Raw genomic sequence first — 20,155 nt, forward strand, 5'->3', positions numbered from 1 at the left:
GAGAGAGAGAGAGGAAATTAGTTAATGGCGATACAGGCCATCATGTGTATTGAGAGAGTAATAAAGATATAAACTATTCGGTGTTGCTCATCTACACACCCAAATACATTATATAACAACAGTGATATTTCAAACTTAATGGTAAATTTTGCATGGTAAATTTTATTTGCATGATAAATTTTATTTGCAAAATAAAACATGAAGATAAATTGAATGATTTTTTTTTGTACTAAATTATATGACAATTTATGTTGGCAACTGACCCATTTATTCAATCTCGACTTTTCATTTACTAAAATAGAACTAAATAAAATTTCATTAAAATAATTTGATCAGGCCTTAGAATCTTTTATATAATGTGTTCTCCAATTTAGATTTCTTTAGATTTTTATTAAATATATTAACTTCATCGCACGTTACTCTCTAAATTCTCTGGAATAGAATCTCACTCTAAAGAATGAAAATTGAATTAGTTTTGAAAAAAAGAGTCTAAAAAAAAATGGCTCAATTTTCGATCTTTAAGAATGAAATTCTAAAAATTTTAGAGTACTCTTAAAAATTTGTATATTTTGAATTTTTATAATTTATATTTTCCTAACATTAAATTAGCAAAATAGAAACATTCTAATACCGAACATAACGTCAAAAATTCGCAATTTGTTCAATAATTGGTACAAAACTAAGAAATTCAAAATCTGCGTTTGCAAAATTTATAATAAAAATTTCCTTGCAGTTCCAAATGATATCGATTTGTTATATTTAGCACGATGGACACACAAGTCTCTCTTTGATAGTATCTAAAAAAACGAGAAGTACAACTTACCCCGACATCAAAGGGTGCGGTTTCTTGTGGTTGCGGAGGACCTTGTTGTTGTTGCTGTTGTTGTGAGGGCGGTGGACCTTGTGGCGGCGGCGGAGCTTGCGCTCCGAAAAGTTGCGCTGCTGCGTGTGAATGCGGATGTTGCAAATGATGAGTCGGTGGCGCCTGATGATGCTGCAGATGATGCGGTGGTGCTGGAGCAAATGCTGCCATGAAATGTTCCTCATTGCCGACAACGTCAATCCCAGGTTTTAACAGAACAACGTTATTATTCACCAATGCGGGACCAGCGTTCTTCTGAAATTCTTCTTCGCCCGGTGACGGTTGACGACTTCCAGGTGTGCGGCTACAATATAAATGAAAGAATTAATCAAATTAAGTAAGAAATGTAGCTAATTTACAAATTAAAATATATATAAAAAATAATTACGTAATAGCTTTATCTATCAGCTTTGATAATAAATATTTAATAATAGTTGAAACAAATCTAAAACCTGAAATGTATAAATGTAAAAACTGTAATTTTATTTTTTATATAAAAAAAATTTACATAATTTTCCTAAGAGCGATTGGAAATAGCAACCGTAAATGTCAAGGACCTCATTGTAAAGAACAAACACGCACGATATGCTCAGCGAGCATGAAATTTATTTTCAAATGATTGATTTTTTAATAATATTTTTTTAAGATGTGCTTTTTTCAGATTGTACCTAAATTTGAATTTAGACTAAAATTTACCAGTCTTACTAAAATTTACCATTCTCTTATAAATATTTAATTTTAAGATTCTATTTAAAAGAATCATTTTTTAATTAAAGATAAATTTAGAAAGATTTATTTTCATTATGTTAAGAGTTAAAAAGCTTCTAATTCGCTGAATAATTTCAAAAAAAAAAAAAAAAAACAAAACAAAACGCTAATTCAAGATTCCGCGAATACGCAATCGATTACATATCGTGTAATGGTGGACTTTGCATAATGAGACGCACGTAACAGGAAGCAGTTAGACGACTCGTGTTACTGATCTCGTGAGAAAAGAAAGTATAATACTTGAACATCAACAACATCCGTCAACGATGGAGTTAAATGTCATTATTATAATAATACAGAAATTAATAACCAGAATATAATAATCAGAATATAATAATACAGAAATTAATTCCTTTTGCTTATCGTTTTCCTTTCGAATATATCGAGAAAATCCAAATAAAACGCATGCAAGTTTTATTTTTTATTTAAATTTGAAATCTTTACGAGAAAAATAAAAAAATCATCATCAGAAACTTCAGGTAATGTTTTTTCCTTTTTATTATTACGATATAGAAGTAAAATTTAGAACTGCTTTAAAATTCTTAAATGTTTTGTAAAGACTCTAAATTACTGAGAATTTAATAAAAACAGAAGTACTATATATGAAACGCAAGTGAATAACGGATAGAGACAAAAAAATAGATAAACAATGTCGGTAACGTCGTTGTCGAATATGCTTTCTGTTGTACGCTACTGATGGCGCAACATTACTGAGACTCGAGTGAGGATCTATCGCGAAAGGAAACGAGAATATACGATATCATCACCGCGTGTAGAATATACCCTTGACAGCTATCATTATTTCACTATTACGCTATTTCACCATGATAATTATAGTAGATGTAATATACATTAAAAAGTTATATATCTCTACAATAGGATATAATAAAAAATATAATGAGAAATCATATTCTTGCTGCGCTCTATACACTTGTAAATTATTCAACTCCTTATATCTAGTACTATTATAAATTCCTGTAATTTCTGTTCTAATTTGTTAACCTTCTTTCTAAATTACATATAATTTTTCCTAGAAAAGTTAAACTTCATCAAAATTTCAATTTTAAGATTAAGATAATTATAAGCTTTTAAAATATTGAAAAAAAACAAAATTAAAATTTGAATATTGGTCTGTTTGAAAAAAAATTAAGCGATTGATTAGACATATAATATTAAATTTAATATTAAGTAGTTCGATCTGTAAAATAGAACTTACTTAAACCCTTTGTCGTCGTCTAAACCATTTTGAGACGCTAATCCATTACCCTGTGGTCCAGCATCATCCTTTGTGCTATCAAAGGGACTTGCTGAACCTTTTTCTTTTTCTTTCTTGTCTGCATCAGTATTCTGTGTATAAAAAAAAAATCAAAATGACTATATCAATGTACACATAAACATAAATGGATAACAAAAACTCTATGCTATTATGTAGTACTCACCAATCTCAGAGAAACCATTCGTGGCTCTAAATCTTTTGGTGTAGTGGGACTCGATCCAAGAACATATTCAACCATTTTAACTCCCAAACCACCTGTTTCGCTGCAAGAAAGAGAATACATCGTTAATGATACTGTTATCGGAATAATACAAGCAAATATAAACTGCTAAAAATATTACACAAACTTCAAATCTTTCTCTCGGTTTATAAACTTTTTTTATCAAATCTATAAGTGATTAATTTTTAATAAAAGTTTCATTAATATTTTTTATATAATTATATTTTATATAATCATTTTTATATAATTATAATAATTAGTCATTTAACATTTCTTTATTAAAATTGTATTAGAATAAAATCAACTGAATTAAACAAGGTATAAAACTTATTTGTATTGTCTATATGTAGATATATTATCTTTAAAATTTAATTCATACAAATTTTTGCGTTCTTACAAGTTGAAATTATCAATGCCTCGACATCGGGGCAAATGTCACGTGTTTAATCTGGCCTTCAAAATCTATCAACAAAGATGTGTAATACTCGGGAACAAAACACACAAACCTGCTTCTAGGACTAAGCACTGTTCCGACTTCTGATGCTTGATGGTGATATCCCGTTCCGACTCCCACACGTCTGCCTGTACCCATTGAAATTGGCTGTGACACCGCATGATCTGTGAAGGACAAATGTACGTGACAATATTTATGTAACTTATTTGTAATTCAGAGCCATCTCTCTTCAAAAAAGAAGAGTTGGCACGATTCAAGTTAGGGTCCTAACAGTGGCGATCCACTTTCCTTCGATTTGTATAAAAACCGAGAAACAATTTTTTGTCCTTAGATGAGTTTTTTCGTAAGAGCTTAGCATATATTTAAATCTTAATCTTGAAAATCATCGAAAAACCTCTACCCAATTCTAACGATTAATCAAATTAAATATATGATATATAAATGATAATGAATAATAGTGTTCAATGTACAAAAAATCCGAGTGTATATATGATGCTTCCGACACAGCTGCGAGTCAATACAAAGGAGGATCAATAGATACAAATATATACATATAACAAAGTTCTCCCTCCAACATACGGTATATATATTTCCACCGAGAAATGGCCTTATCATAAAATTTATACACGATTTCGCAACAATTTTTATTTGAATTTTACATTTCCACGCGCTTTTATGCGTTTTATGCGTCATTATATTTCTATGTTTTATAAAAACAGACGCCAAGAAAAACGTGAATAAAAAGATTCATTTTTTAAAACGAAGAAGATCACACATTACGAAAGTTTTCGCAATTTATTTAGAACAGAAGTAATCTTCATTATCCATAAATTCAGAAAATCGTTCTTTGCGGTTGTATTGAATTATAAAGTCACAAATCTTTTTTTGTTAGCTTCGATAAAGCAGCGCGGAGTGAGAAATTCAAAGAGTCTTAAGATATTTTGAAAAAATAAGCCTCTTGATAATTCAATTACGATTCTAGGACTGTGTTTGATTTGAATGCTCATGTTCTTTAAACTTATAATCATCTTCATCATTTATTAGATGTAAAACAAGGATGGAAGTGTTAAAAACGCTAAAAGTGCTAAAAGCGTCCAAACCAAATGTAGCTTAAATTTCGAAAGATATTTATATAAATCTAAATCGTTGGCAAATTTAAGTCTCGTTCATACTCATATGTGTATGGATAAGATTTCAACTCTGAATCTGTCGAGGAGTCTCTCCAGCGAAGGAACTCTATCGATATGAAAAGAAAGGAAAAACAGAGAGAACAACAGACGGAATTTATTCAAACAGCAATTTGCTACCGAGAAGCAGCTGCGACCATGAGCATTATCGAACGAGATTCCGTTGAGGGCTCTCGTATAGATAGAAAAGTTTTTTTCCGCCCTTTCACGCGCGCGGCCCCATATGACGCCAATACAACAGCAGTCCAGGTGGACGATCGGTTGAGAGGGTTGGTGGCCGGTCGGGGTGCTCGCTAACGGGGTGGATCAGTAGGTACGATCCTGACGTTGGGACGTTGCCCCTACTGCCGCCTCTGATGCCGGGCGTCTGTCACCATGGCAACAGCCGCGTTGCACCCATCGCGATGTGACGCACACACGACGACCACCATCACCGTCGCCACCACATCCACACATCCATATCCGCATCCACATCCGTATCCATATTCACATCAACTGTTGTATCCACGTCGATATGAGTATACATACATATTTACAGCTACAATTATGACATCCATATTCACATTAACATCCTAATACACATTCACCACCACAGACACAGTTACAGTTGCAGCCATAGCCGCAGCCACAGTCATCCTTGCCACCATATCATATGTATATCTCGCACTTGTAAAAAATCAGATGTTCCGCGCACACCCGGTGCGCACATCGCATAAGTCTTAATATCATTAAATACGCATTAATTTAATATTTATTAGATCAGACAAATTTATTAGATCAGACAGATATGCGATACTTGTGCATTCAGAGACATTTGTATTTGTGGCATCAATAAAAGAATAAAAAATGTAATTGCGCAATGTTAAATTGATAAATGTATATATCTAGATGAATCTATCCGATTTAAAAATATCTATTGATTGTAAATGTAATAAAAGTGTCAAAATGTATGTGATGCCCGGTGTGCATATAATAATACATTCGACGTGTTTTTTTCCGAAAGAATTTTTTAAATATGCATAAAATCTAAATATTTACATCTTTTCTATATTTCGTAACTTTAAAGTTCATTCAAATCGAAAGATTCACTGAATGCTTTAAGCTTTTTTATATTTTATGAACTTTTAAAAAATTTAGAAATATATAGTAATTAAATAATAAAATTTGAATATAGAATTACATATACAAACAAATGCACAGAATTATATATATTTTCAAATATTTTAATTTTTTACAGAAACTTTTACAGAAACTTTATATTAAGCAATCAATTTTCCTTCTCTTTTTCTCAACTGAATTCAAATTTTCAATATTTTGTGCTCTACTCATAAGAGAATTTACAATTTCAAAAACCAAATCTCAATTCACACAATAAACGTTCATTATGTATTAACATCTGGTAATATTTAACACGTAACATAAGCCATTTGAACGTTAGTCATTACAAGCAATATGATATACATTAGAATGATCAAGATATCAATAAAAAAGAATTTCCTGCAAAAAACTTTCCTATATATTTTATAAGCAAATCAAGAAGCTTATGTGTTAGTACATGTACGTATATGGGTATGTACGTATATTTCCGTTTATTAACGTACCATGTGTTTAATCGATCAAACGAATTATCTGGTAGCTAAACCAATTACAATATCACGAAACGATGGTACCAAGCTATCAAATATTTGATTAAATATTAGAGATAATAATAATTATCTTTGGAAATGACGGGCATCTAAATATATTAAGATTTCATAAAAATCTCTGTAAAATATTTTTTTCATATTCAAATTAGACACAAAATTTTTTCCAATATTTCTATCTTTTAAGTGGCAAATTTGTTTAAGTTTGATATATTTTTAAAAATATATCAAAAATATAAAATATTAAAATAATAAAATAATCCTATTTCAAAAGAATTAAAGTAAAAATGATATAGGAAGAGCTTTCAAAAATTATTTTCAATTTTAGTCGGTGTTGTCATTTAATCGATCGAGTGCGCTGTGAAAAAGCTTGGTTCTATCCCCCTTCACTCCCTTCTAACTCACCCCTCAACGGAAGGCGATGGCGACGGCGAGCAAGCTGCGTATATGTATCTACATGTTGTTCTTTTACTGCTGTATCAATCAATAAGCTTATACGACGTAAAATACGCGGCATCGCTTCGTATCTCATGTTTCTTACCCGGATACATCGCCTTTTGCAAACAGAGACATTGGTCTATGATCGATCGACGCATACGTCACCGAAAGCGATTTTTCTGGTCCAGTTTGACAACTTTCCTTTGTTAACAACTGTTAAACTAATAGCCAAACTTCCAACGATTCGCGCCATTAAAGGATATGATTCAATTAGCACAATTTGATTTTTGTAAATTAAGTAAGAAAAATCTTATTTTCAAAGCGAATCTTACACTGAGAGAAAAAAATGATTGTAACTATATATTTATATTTATTATTTTAACAATTGCAATATGCAATATAGTCAATTATGCTATTAATAATCACACACTGTTTACACATCTTTAGTTTTATATATTTAATATATTTAATATATTTTTTATATTTTTTATTTTATATTTTTAATTATTATTACCACATAAATAGAAATGAATTTAAGAAAAATATTATATTCACTATAATTATATTCACTATAATTGAAACTGCATTTACTGAATAAAAATTTATTTTTATTCAGTTATTTTTATTTACTACTTATATTTGGATATTTTACTATATTAATATTTAAAATTAATATAATTTATAGAATCGTTTTTTCATGTTTGAAAAAATATTATACATGATATAATATTATTATTACTAAAATTATAACAATAAAAATCAGCTGCTAACCATAATTATTTTATCATGCAATTATAGTATCAAACTTTTCTCTCAATGTAGCGCTTAAATTTTTTGAAGTGAATTTATATACAATTCTGCAAACCGCACGTTGAAATAGCTATTTTTTTTTAAACGCAATCATAAGTTAGAGTAATAATATTATATAATTAACATATAAATAATTAACTTGCCAAGCAATTTAATATTGATGCTAATAAATATCTTATAAAAACATTTAATTTGATAAGAATCTGAAAAATTGAATAATTTATTGCGAAAAATATTATCTCAGGGATTTGAACTCGGATCTTCGATTGATTTTTCAATCATTAATACTACTTGGAACAAGTAACGCATAAAAAAGAAATATATCAAACTGTAGGAATACATGTGCTGTAAGACAGCATGGAAATTATTCGAAATTATCATCGTTATTACTATAACAATTTAATAGCGCGCTAATGCATCAATGGTGCTGTGTACTCGGATTTAACCAGCGTAGGCGTTCTGCGTCGGCTGTTTGCGACCCTTGTGCTTAACCAAACGGTTTCGATTACTCTACTCGACATGCTCGAGCTTCGTAAGCACTTCCGTCGTCTGTGTCGATCGAAATCTCACTAACGGACGATGCATGGGGAATGTGATTGCGCAAATCGTACCTGACGTCGTACTCCAGGTGGAATCCCGCCACATGGTGGTCGGGTGGTCGCCCAGGTGAAGTAGGGTCCCACCGCCTTTTACACCCCCTTCGTCCTTGGAGCCACCCTCGTCCACGCCCCAGAGCTTTTTTGTTGAGGGAGCGATCTGAAACATGAAAAAACAGAACAGGTCGTAAGCCTCTGGAGGTCAGTGAACACGCTGAAACGTGTGTGTTGACACGAAACTCCCAAGAGTTCTCTCTCTATCTATCTCTCATCTTCCTCCCTCTGCTGCATAAAGGGATACGAGGAAGCGCACCACTTACATTAGAAAATTAAAAGTTCCCAACAAGATTAACGGTTTCATAATGCAGTACTCAGTCTATTAACGCATCAGCAAAATTCTGCTTCCGTGATAAGTGCGATGTAATTAACATCACGTCCCACTGACCCATCGTGCACGCGCACACACGTTCATATAGCTCTGTTCTTGAAAATATATATTTACGCTGTATATTTCGGAACGGGGATAATGTTTCAGGGACAGATGCCGCTCCAAATCAATATCTCCTGTTGACGCAGTTGTCAAGGTATCATTTACGAATGATAAGTCCATACGTTTCTACAAGAATAAAATTCTGTGAAAACTAACAGATTTGTAAGAGAATAATTTCAATGCACATCACCATTATGTGTGTTCGTTTAATTTCGCTAATAGCTCTTTATACTATCAAAGAAAAATAAATTCCATGGATTTTTAATTTATATTAGATTAATTCTTTATATATTGAATTATGACATTAGAAAAAATAAATTAAATAAACGCTTTCTTCTGCGCATCGTGTTTTAAAATAAACAAATATTTTCATCATGTTCAAAATCATTTATCAAGAATTTATTTCACAAATCTTACCTGTATTCGCCTATTCTTTATAAGCGTCTAATAATAGCTGCTACCAAACGATAAAATAATTCTAATCAAACATTCAGTTAAATAATCAAATATAATTTCACTTTTTCAAATAATTATATTATTAAACAATTAGTAATATTATTATGTTTTGTAATACTTACTAAATATTTTTTGAAAAGTAAAATATTTTTTGTTATATTAACCAGACATTTGATTGAAATTATTTCACTTAACATCTGGTAGTTGTTGCCAGATTCTCTTTTTTCAGTATATATATATATATATATATATATATATGTATTATTAAAAAATTTCTCTAAGATAAACTTCCGTATGAGATACATGCATCGATATATCTAATATTTTGTTTAATATAGATAAGATCTATCTGGCATAAAATGTTCGAGCTCTTCTTCGAAATCTGACATTCAAATTATAGGTTCGGTTTCCGAGATATCAACTTAACTGTGAGTGTTCCACTCTAAAGTGGATAAAGGCGAATTATGACCTGGAGCCCGCGCGCTGCACTGATCCCGACCTCGCCTAACTGAATGTTAGTGACGTAATCTCCGGGGAGGTGAGGACAGGGGCTAGTGCTCGCGGATCGCAGGATACGAGTGCACCGAACGCATAACAGCGAGTTCAAAGTCACGATACATCATTCCTTTATTTACAATCGAAGAACTCGTATGATTGTACCCGATTTTACTTTTCGCAATTTATAGAACAATTCCGTTTCTTGCAAACTGGAACTTATTAAAACAGAAATAACAGAAACTGAACTCGATTCGGAAAAAATATCGTGAAGAATTAATTTCTTTACAAATGAATTCAGGACATCGCCTTTTTCTCTTTTTCCTAGGAAATATTCCACGATTTCGAAATCGAGAGCGAGGAAAAACATGAAATCTATAAATTTATCGTTATTTTTTTTTATTATAAATTAAAATTCTATAAATTAAAATAATATATATGTATATTTATTTATTCGTTCAATACATGTTTTATAAAATTTATTTAATTATTTACGCTACAATGGAAAATATGCAGATGATAGAATGAAATTCACAGGCATGGATGAAAAATTCAAATTTTACTATTTAACGGAATTTGAAAAATTTACACTCAAATAAAATTGAAAAATTGGAGCAATAATAATGCTGCTATTTACATAAAAAAATCTTGGAGTTACAAAATACATATATTTTTATACATATAATATTTGAATTGTAAAATTATAATAATAAATGTAGTAACTGTACGCAGATACGTTTTGCATATTTTTTTTATAATCATTATTACAATCTATGAAAATACAGACAATTATCTCTCTATCTAACCTAATCTCTAGTATTTAACTAGAGAGATAGAATTACATTTGTAGGATAAAAGTCTTAAATGCATTTAAGTAATGCAGAGATTAAAAGGGCCTTATTATTGTATATATTTTTATTATTAATCACATATACATATTTATTTGACGATTGCATAAAAAATAACATTTATAATAATATAATAGCAATATAATCTAAAAATAAAGCTAAATTAATAAATGTAAATTAAACTATAAATAGAATTGAAAAATCTTTTAATTAAAGTTTTACATTTCTTGAAAAAAAAAAAAATTGAATTAAAAATCATAAAAATGTCATGTCTATATTATCACTAAAAAATATAGTTAATTTGCAACTATTTGTAAATTAGATTTCACATACTATAAAATTCCAAATTCTTCTGAACACAAATAATTTATGATGTACTTTATCAGAGATGTAAATGATAAGCTGTCCGAAAAAATCATTATCGAAATAAAAAAAAATATTCCGAAGTTTCTATATTTCTGTAATTTTCTGATATTAAGCTAAATTAATTCTACGATAATCGATTATTTCAATTGAATTAAAGACAAATCAATGGCAATATGCAAATATAGTGAATTCGAACGTGTTATTACGAATCTGGAAACCGGTCGGACGTTCCACGAGAAAAAAGACTGTCTAAAAAGAGCGATAGCGACTGGTGCCAATGAGTTCGAAAGCGAATCTCCTTTTTGGCCTTGTCATTGAGAAATACTATTAGCAGCAGATTTACTGATCTAAGTAAAATAATCTGATCTCGCTTAAGACTAGATTAATAAATTCTTTCAAAATATTCATCCCGTTTTTGAAAGTGTGTGTGTGTGTGTGTGTGTGTGTGTGTGTGTGTGTGTACACACACACACACACACACACACACAACAATATATAATTAAACGTTTTAAAAGTCCTCTATTATTTATTTTTCTGCAAACCTTTTATATGTTAAAATTTTTTTTTTAATTTTTTGCTTTATGCAAAAAAAATTAATCGTTACATTTACATTTATTTTTACTAGTCTATATTTCCTTTAAAAAATTTAATAGATTTCAGATAAAAAAAATCTTTCATAACGCGTATTTGAAATAATAGAATTAAAAGATTAAATGTTACAGATAAACAAAAAGATAATTTTATTAAAAAATGAACAATTTGAATACATAGACATCGCAAGTTTCCACAAAATTCATTTACCGATTATCAACAATCTATAACTTCTTTATATCAAGTTCACTTCCTTCAATCATTGGTCATGCATCCTTATTTGTTTGTCCTGTTTATAAATCCTGTAGATACGAATTATTTAAGTTCATTTAATTTTTATCTTGTATATTGGGGCAAAATTCTCTTTTTCCATTACAATTATATTTTTAATTCTATTCATTTTAAACATTGACATATCATATTGTAATCGATATAATTTTTTTGTCGAAAATGACGATTATATTCGTGAGATTCTATATGATGAATTCAAATTGTTTGTTTTTCAATAAAATTATCTTTTTGTTTACCTGTAGCATCTAATCTTTTAATTATTATTTCAAATACGCATTATGAAAGATCTTTTTACCTAAAATCCATTAATTTTTTTAAAGGAAATATAGATTAATCAGTAAAAATGATAGAAGGAATAAAAATAAATATAACTATAACGATTAATTTTTTTTGATGGAATTATTTTTAATTTTATTTAATTTGTCAATTTTCACATGCGTCGTTTAATTATATAATCTTCAGCATATCCTGAAGTCCTTCCCACACACAGTCGGTCAACGACATGTGAGCAATACTTTGACCAACATTGAAAATGATTCGTCACAACCCATTAATGGACTTACTTCAGGAATGTATTTTGAGCGAGAAAACGTGAGCCGACTATGTAATTGTCGAAATATTGTTCTTTTTTTTGTTATATTAAATGTATTACAATAGTTTTTTAAAAGATTTTTATGCGATAATTTCCACGCTTGACTCTTAGCGCTTTTACCTTTTATTTAATCAAAATGATAATGTTAATAACATTTTTAGACCGCTCATTTAAGACCGTAGATTATTTCATTTCTGAATAATATTTAATATTTTAATATTTGGTGAATCATTAATTGCCTCAGATTTAGCAAGATATTTGTTTTCTATGGTTCTTAAAGAAATCAACGTTTCTTCTATAAAGAAAGAAAAGAGAACGAGTTACCACTATAAATATGTAATTCTCATTATTATCTACATAAAGAGTTAATTCGATAATCAAAGAAAATGATCAAGTCTCCCACAATTTACAAAATTTCACTTATTGCTAGTTTCTTGTATTTTTTTCGGAAAAAAAATTCTTTAAGTGTTTCCGATTCCTTTCTAGAAAAATAATAATTAGAGAGATACCAGCTGGGTATGTCGTATATATATCGTTGCTTCGCGTGCAGGCGGAAGAACGTTACGGCGAAATGATGCGAGGAACAAGGTGGATTTGTCTAAAGGTTCGGGTAAGGTAAGGGTAAGGGTGAAGCTCGGTCAGCCTCGGGGGCGATACGCCGTGAGTATCGACCGCGTCGACAGTCGCCAAAGACGCTTTTATACGTTAAGCGCAAATGGAAAGGGAGATCGGGAAGAGAAACGCATGGCACCAAATGAGAAGGAGACGGATATAGAGAAAGAGAGAGAGAAAGGGATAGGGGTAAGAGCAAAATAAACGAAGGTAAAGGCCGTTTTGCGCAAAGTGATTTGTGTCATTCAACGTACAAAATATTTCTCAATAAAAAAAAAAAGGACTCATTGAGTGTAAGGTCGAAAAAATTCCTTATATTAATCAAAATTTTTAGATTGTACTCTAAATTCGAATTTGAAAATATCTTAAATTTTATGTTTTCCGACAAAATCTGCTGATAAAAAGCAATTTTAAATTTTTTACAAGTCTGAAGTATCTTGAAAATAAAAATCATATTATGGGGAAAGATGAGAAATGTAGTGTCTCATAAAACATGTAATATAATTTGGGAAGGATCCAGAAGAAATCCTTTCATTTTTTAAAATTTAAAGAAAATTCAGGGAGTTGGATAAAATACAGAACAAGTGACTATCGTGAAAAATCTAACAATCATTTATAAACGACATAAATTATTCTTCCAGCAAAGAATAGGACAAAAAAATAATATCTTATGATTTATAAACTACTTAAAATTTTCTGAATTCTACAGCGTTGAACAATTTGAATTCTATCGAAAAGTAAGAAACAAGGAAGGAATTATCATCAAATTTCATTTAAATACACATTTATTTATCTAATCGCTTCTTTTTTGTCAAAAATTCTTTAGAAAGATATATTCTATCTTATAACGAAATTCTGAAAATGTTCTAACTGTACAGAACGTGATCAATCTCTCGTACGTCACGGTATTCGCTTTGTTATGCAACAAATGGATGAGGGGTTAGTCGTCCTATTGGAAGTGACCTCGCTAGAACAATCCGTATGTTAAGCGGAGAAGAACCGCAAGATCGACTCGTGTAGAGAAAGAGAGATAGCGTTATTACGGACACGTGGACAAGATGACGTTCATGCAGATAATGAGGGAACTTTAACGGATAGCGAATCTAACGTTCTCAAATTACGTAATCGATTTCGATCGTTCCCCTATCACTAAGTACTATCGCAAAAAAGCAATCATAAAATATCAGCTTTCATTATGACTCTTTTCTACTTTTAATAATAATTAAATAATAATTGAAATAAAATGTATTTTATTGTGTGTAATAAACATGTATTTTCAAAATTTATATTTCTTATATATTTTGAAACGATACACGAGCAAAGACTGGAATTTTTGACCTACTCAGTCTATTTCTTCAACTTCCAATCGATCAATTTAGATCGATTTAGATCTCAATTAAATCTTTTATTTAATTTGCGAATATATCACGCCTCCTAAAATTTTAAATTCTTTTTTTTTTAATTATCCTATATACAATAAAGTGCTGCGAATAAACAGTCGGAGAAAAAACATAAGACGCAAAACACGAAGAACTATCGTCTGTGTAAAAGTTAGAAATTCAACAACTCCACAGTTCTTGAATCTAATTTTCAGTGTTCTCTCTTTATTTTGATTTTTAACGTGCGTTATGTGTACAGAGCTCGACTGTAGTTTCAACTTTGGGAATGAACGTTAGATATCCGTATACTAGAGGCTTGCCAGCTCGATCCTCTCTCTATCCAGGCAACGACCAGACCAGACGGACTCACGCCGGTTCGTCCCACTACTACCCGCACCAGCCGTCCTCGTTCACCCCGGTCCCCCTTCAGGTCTTCGCCGTACTCCCACGTTCTCCTCGACGGTGTGGCGCGGCATGGACGTCGTTAAACTGCCACGGGGCCACCGACCCCTCTCCCCGGTACCCTCGGCCACGGGTCACGGCCACTGTCCTCTAGTCTACCCGCGGGGAATCCGTCGCACGACGAGAGAAGATGAGTCCCGCGCTCTATGGGTCAATACGCACGCACAGGATGTCGTGCGTATCATACGTACCTTATCGCGAGGGATACGCGTTCGCCCGTCACCGTGCAAGGTGTATTTATACATTGCGATGGAAAATTGACGATACGGATAAAGTAATTTTTTCCGCTCAAATTAAATCAACTTCACTCATAAAACAAAGTTGACTTTAATTAATTAGTTGTACTGTCTATATTAATATTAAATGTTCTATTTAAAAAATATAACGTATTTATATTATGTATTCTTATTTTAAATGAGCCAGTGACGTATTAGAAAATCATAATATTCAGTTTCTAATATTCTATAAAATTTTTAAAAGATCTTAAGCTTTTGTATAAAATTTTGTATATATATACACAGTGAGTACAAAAGTATTCAGAGAAAATATTTTTTAAAAAAACTTTTTAAAAAGTAAATATATACCAGCGAGAAATGAGTCATCGAATTGATGTCGAATCGATATAAATTCGATTTTAACACCAATTTGACGTCAATTCGACGTATAATTAACGATCATTTCTTGTTGCATAATTACACTGAAAAAAATATAGTCAATTTTAATAAATATTTAGTTGAATATTGCCAACTAAATATTTATTAAATATAAAGATATATTTATTTGATACAAGAAATGTTAATTTAATTTAACAATCTTTTTTTTTTCTGAACAAATATTTACTGTAAGAAAATGTTTAGTTAGTAGTTAGTAGTTTGGCAATATTGAACTAAATATTTATTAAAATTGACTATATTTTTTTTTTCAGTGTAACAATTTATTCATAAAGAATAAAATAGACTGTTTCTTAAAATTATATATATCAAAATGATGTGTATTAATTATACAAAATATATCATCCGAAAAATAAGTGTTAAAAATTGTATTGTTTGCTCAAAAAGTATTTGTACAAGAAATTTAGCTTCTAAAATCAGGAATACATGCTAAGCAATATTTGTTTATATTAGAACAGAATGTATTCATTGTATAAAATTGCCAATTAATTTATTTTTTATAAATAAAGCTTTTTCATACAAATTTTCTTGTACGAATACTTTTTGCTCTCATTGCGTGTGTGTGTGTGTGTGTGTGTGTGTACACACACACACACACACACACACACACAGATCTTATTATTTTCCCAGACTGAAATGTTTGTATTTATATCACGCGTTTACTTTTAGAAGAACTGAAGCTAATAAATTTTCAGTTGTGACAATTTCTTTTTCAAGCCAAACAAAATATTTATCGAACGTAACATAGTACTTGGTAAGAAATCTTTAATATTAATGTAGTTTCTAAGATCAAAATATTATTCTAATAATAATCACATTAAATTCGATCCTGCTAGAAATAATTTACAATTAATAGAAAGATAAGAATTTTGACTTATGCTACTAAAATTGCATTATTAAAGACGTACAAAAATAGCATAAAATTTCACATTCTAGAAATAAATTGTCCATCATAAAAATAGATAAGTTCGCGTAATTCGATCGCTGCAGTAAATGTGAAAAGGGGGGAATGTACCGGATGACAGAATTTACGGATAGATAACGAACACCGCGAATACTCTCTATGTATACCGGTCAGCAAAGAGTCCCATGTGCATTGAATTCGTGCTGATAATGAGCACGCGACTCGTCTCTCTCGCCGCCGAACTTCGAGACTCCAACTCGGCACAACCAACTATCGATTGTCGATACTGTTACGCATAAAGTTCACTGACACGCGTCTATTCCGCGATAAACGAACCTTTTCGCACGATCACACGGAAGTACCCTCAGAGGTACCATAAATTTTCGCGAAAATTTAGAGTCAGGGAGAATTTAAACGGAATTTCAACGCGAGAAATAACGCATAAAAATAATTTGTTTTTTTTTCGAAGCAAAGACAAAACATTCTTAAACATATCTTTTACAGCAAACTACATTTTTTTCGCACTCTCTTAAATGACTTTTTTGGAAATGACTTTTTGTAAAAGTTACACAAAAATGAGATATAAGATTATATTTATAAAACCGTAATATTTGATTCACTTTATTTATGCAATTATTTTAAGATTTAAAGGTCGTTTTCTGTGGCTGAGTGTATACTTTTAGAAATTAAAGTGAAATAGGTGATACATGTTGCTATTTATCGAAAACAAAAAAGAAAGGTGCAGTCTAATGCAGAAACAGAAAACAGACTAAAAATTTAAAGTCTTTGAAAAAGTACAGTTGTAGATCTAAATTTATAGAACTATGACACACACAAAAATTTAACTAGTTTAAAACATAAACAATAAAGAAATTTGGTCAATAATATAAATTGAAGATTTTATGAATGGCGATTAATGACTACTTTTCATCAATTAGAGCAAAGCATCGGTTATTGTTTCGCTCTGATTAGTTGAAAAATAATCACCAATCGCTGGTTATAATTGTGCAATCGCTAGTGACTTATGAGTTTTCTACGATAAGAAAAATAATTGACTATGACTGATCAATTTTTTACGACTTAAGCCTTAAGCTTAGATAATGGCTTATTGTGGAAAGCCCATTAAGGCCATAATGTACACAGTAGTAAATTCAATATGTTGATTTTCGCACTACTTTCTTTTTGTCACTAAATTTCTCTGTCATGGCTTTTACACGGAAAAATTTTGTTTATTTTAATATTTCAAAGAGCTCAAAGTACCACCTTATATTTCACAGTTTTAATCGAATCCGTCCGAAATATGTACATAACGATGACTCAGATTTCTTTCGGTCTACTGTCCCAGATAAAATGAGGAAACGATGATGAAACAATGTAATCGGAGAGTAATAGTGATCTTGTGTAATGTTTATCAGACATAAATTTCTCTTTTCGCGCGACGTAACAGCTGCCTGCGTAACTGTCAGTAACGAGCGTCTGACGTCGTAACGAACCTCCATCAGTAATAATCAACTACGTCAGAAAGAAAGTCCATCTCGGAATATCTCGGAATACAAGTGTCTTCCATTTCACCACAACTTTTACTTCAACCTCCACTCGTGCCTATTTTCTCTTTGTTCTTCGATAGAGTTTAGAATGAAATTATTCAATTTAAGATGCAGAATAAATTCCGATATTAATTGCATTTAATATAATTTAATATACAATTTATATAAATTGCAATATTTATTACGTATTTCCATTGAAAATGGAGATATTAAAAGTCCCGATAATTCTGAGAAAAACGAACGTGAAAGAGAATGAATTAAGTTCATTTCCTGTTCGTTCTCTGAGATTATTTATATTATTTTCTTTTAAACGCTTCTTTATAAAATTCAAGAATATAAATAGGTGAATACTTGAGTGTCTCATTTCGGGTAATTCACCTCATATGATTCATTCAGAAGACATTATCAATAATGAATTTAACATTTAGCCTCTAATATGCGCGACTTAAAAATCACGGCAGATAACACATTGCAAATGATCAGGGTAAGCGAAATCAGACTATGTCTCGAAGAAAAAAAAGATGAAGCGGATCAAGCAAATCGATGTCTTCCCCCAGTTATTGTTTGTCACTCGTATAGACATATGCGGCCAGCAATATTGTATATTTGATCCTATATGAATATTGGTTACGTCTCGTTTCTTCTTTTATTAGCATTTAAAGCTTTTATTAGTTTAAATTCAAAAATATACGAAAGCTATTTAAAATCATAATCCCTTTTTAAATATCTCAACATCTCGCTTTTTTTAATCTCTGAAATGTATAAAATTGTAAATGCATAAAAATAACTTCACTAATTTTAGTTACAAAGACAAAAATTAAAAATTTCAAAGAACGATGTGAAAGATATTTTAAGAATTCTACTTTTATAAATGTTTAGCCATCCATATATATCCATATTCGGCCATAATACGTTCTTTATTCACGGATTAGCATATTTAAATTGTAAATAAACGCCGCATTTTCAGAAAAACTTTTCTTACGCAAGAATTTTATGCAAAGAATATTGTTACGTTATAAATAACAGTTCATTTTTATTTTTAGCTTTTTAAAATAATATATAGATGGATGTTCAATGTGTATATAATTTATACATACATTCTATATCCTGTTTTCAAATAATTTTCATGAATCACAATGTAGATTAACTATAAACAATTGTGTATGAAATAATAGGAGTGGCGTATTTATGCCATGAAAGTAGTAACGCAATTTCGGAATAAATACGAAAAATAAAGAAAAAAAAATTACACTTGGCTTTCTATTGACCTTCGTAGTTACAAGGTAATATTATTAGGTAACACACTGTCACTAACTATTTAATAAATTACAAGGTTAATGGAATATGAGAACATTCGTAATATGAGTAACTCTGATTGTGAGAAATAGTTCCGACTAATCTTAAATGTTTGTAATCCTAAGTGTAATAAGACTGTTTCTTAAAATATAGTCGAATCCTTGTACTCTTTTAATTCTCTTGTATTCTTTTATTCTAATATTTTGAATGTATTTTTAATATTTTAATATTTTCTGTTGCGCTGTCTCATTATTCTATATTTACTTCTAAATGATTTCCACAATTCTATATTTTATTTTCGAACAAACTATAATTCCATATTTATCCGTTTATCTTTAAATTATTAAAATTTTATATTTGCTAAATATCACTATTGTCATAATAAGAGAATAATTCGATATAGCAATATCAACAAATATTAATATCATCTGAATAATAATAATGCATTATAATTGGCATTTTCAATATTAGCAAAATCAATAGATTAATATATACAGTCATATAATAATTAATTACAAGCGTATACGTGACCATATTTTGCGATTTGTGTTTTTACTTTTTATTATTTTTATTATTTACTGTTTGCTTTTCTACATTTTTACTTTCACTTTCGAAATTACATCAACTTTAATGTACAATAAATTATGCACGATAAACGTTAAAGCTCTACTATCTTACATTTTCTTACATATATCTCTCAATGTCAGTAATTCACTGGAGTTCTCTTCTCATTCTCTTCTACGAAAAAATTCTTGATTTTTTTCTGGATTGTTCAGGAATGGAAACAAAACGAAAGCACTACAAGAATAAGCTACATGCATTAGGTCTGTTATCTGTGGCTGAACTAGTGTACACTTTTGGAACTTAAAGTAAGATAGATATACGTTTGATATTTATCTAA

At 30.3% G+C, this 20,155-nt stretch overlaps 1 protein-coding gene across 1 annotated transcript in view; it reads right to left on the reverse strand.

Annotated features, from left to right (window-relative positions):
- LOC105619498 (pumilio homolog 2) overlaps positions 1–20,155 on the reverse strand; it is an 81,604-nt gene that overhangs the window by 54,295 nt on the left and 7,154 nt on the right. Inside the window, exons 5-9 of the mRNA XM_012201013.1 lie at positions 8,270–8,414; positions 3,633–3,744; positions 3,070–3,169; positions 2,847–2,977; positions 824–1,166 (exon numbers count right to left, since the gene is read on the reverse strand). Coding sequence (XP_012056403.1) covers positions 824–1,166; positions 2,847–2,977; positions 3,070–3,169; positions 3,633–3,744; positions 8,270–8,414 — 831 coding nt within the window. The remainder of the gene's footprint in view (positions 1–823; positions 1,167–2,846; positions 2,978–3,069; positions 3,170–3,632; positions 3,745–8,269; positions 8,415–20,155) is intronic.

Source organism: Atta cephalotes (genome assembly GCF_000143395.1).
Source record: "Atta cephalotes unplaced genomic scaffold scaffold00022, whole genome shotgun sequence".
Taxonomy (NCBI): Eukaryota; Metazoa; Arthropoda; class Insecta; order Hymenoptera; family Formicidae; genus Atta; species Atta cephalotes.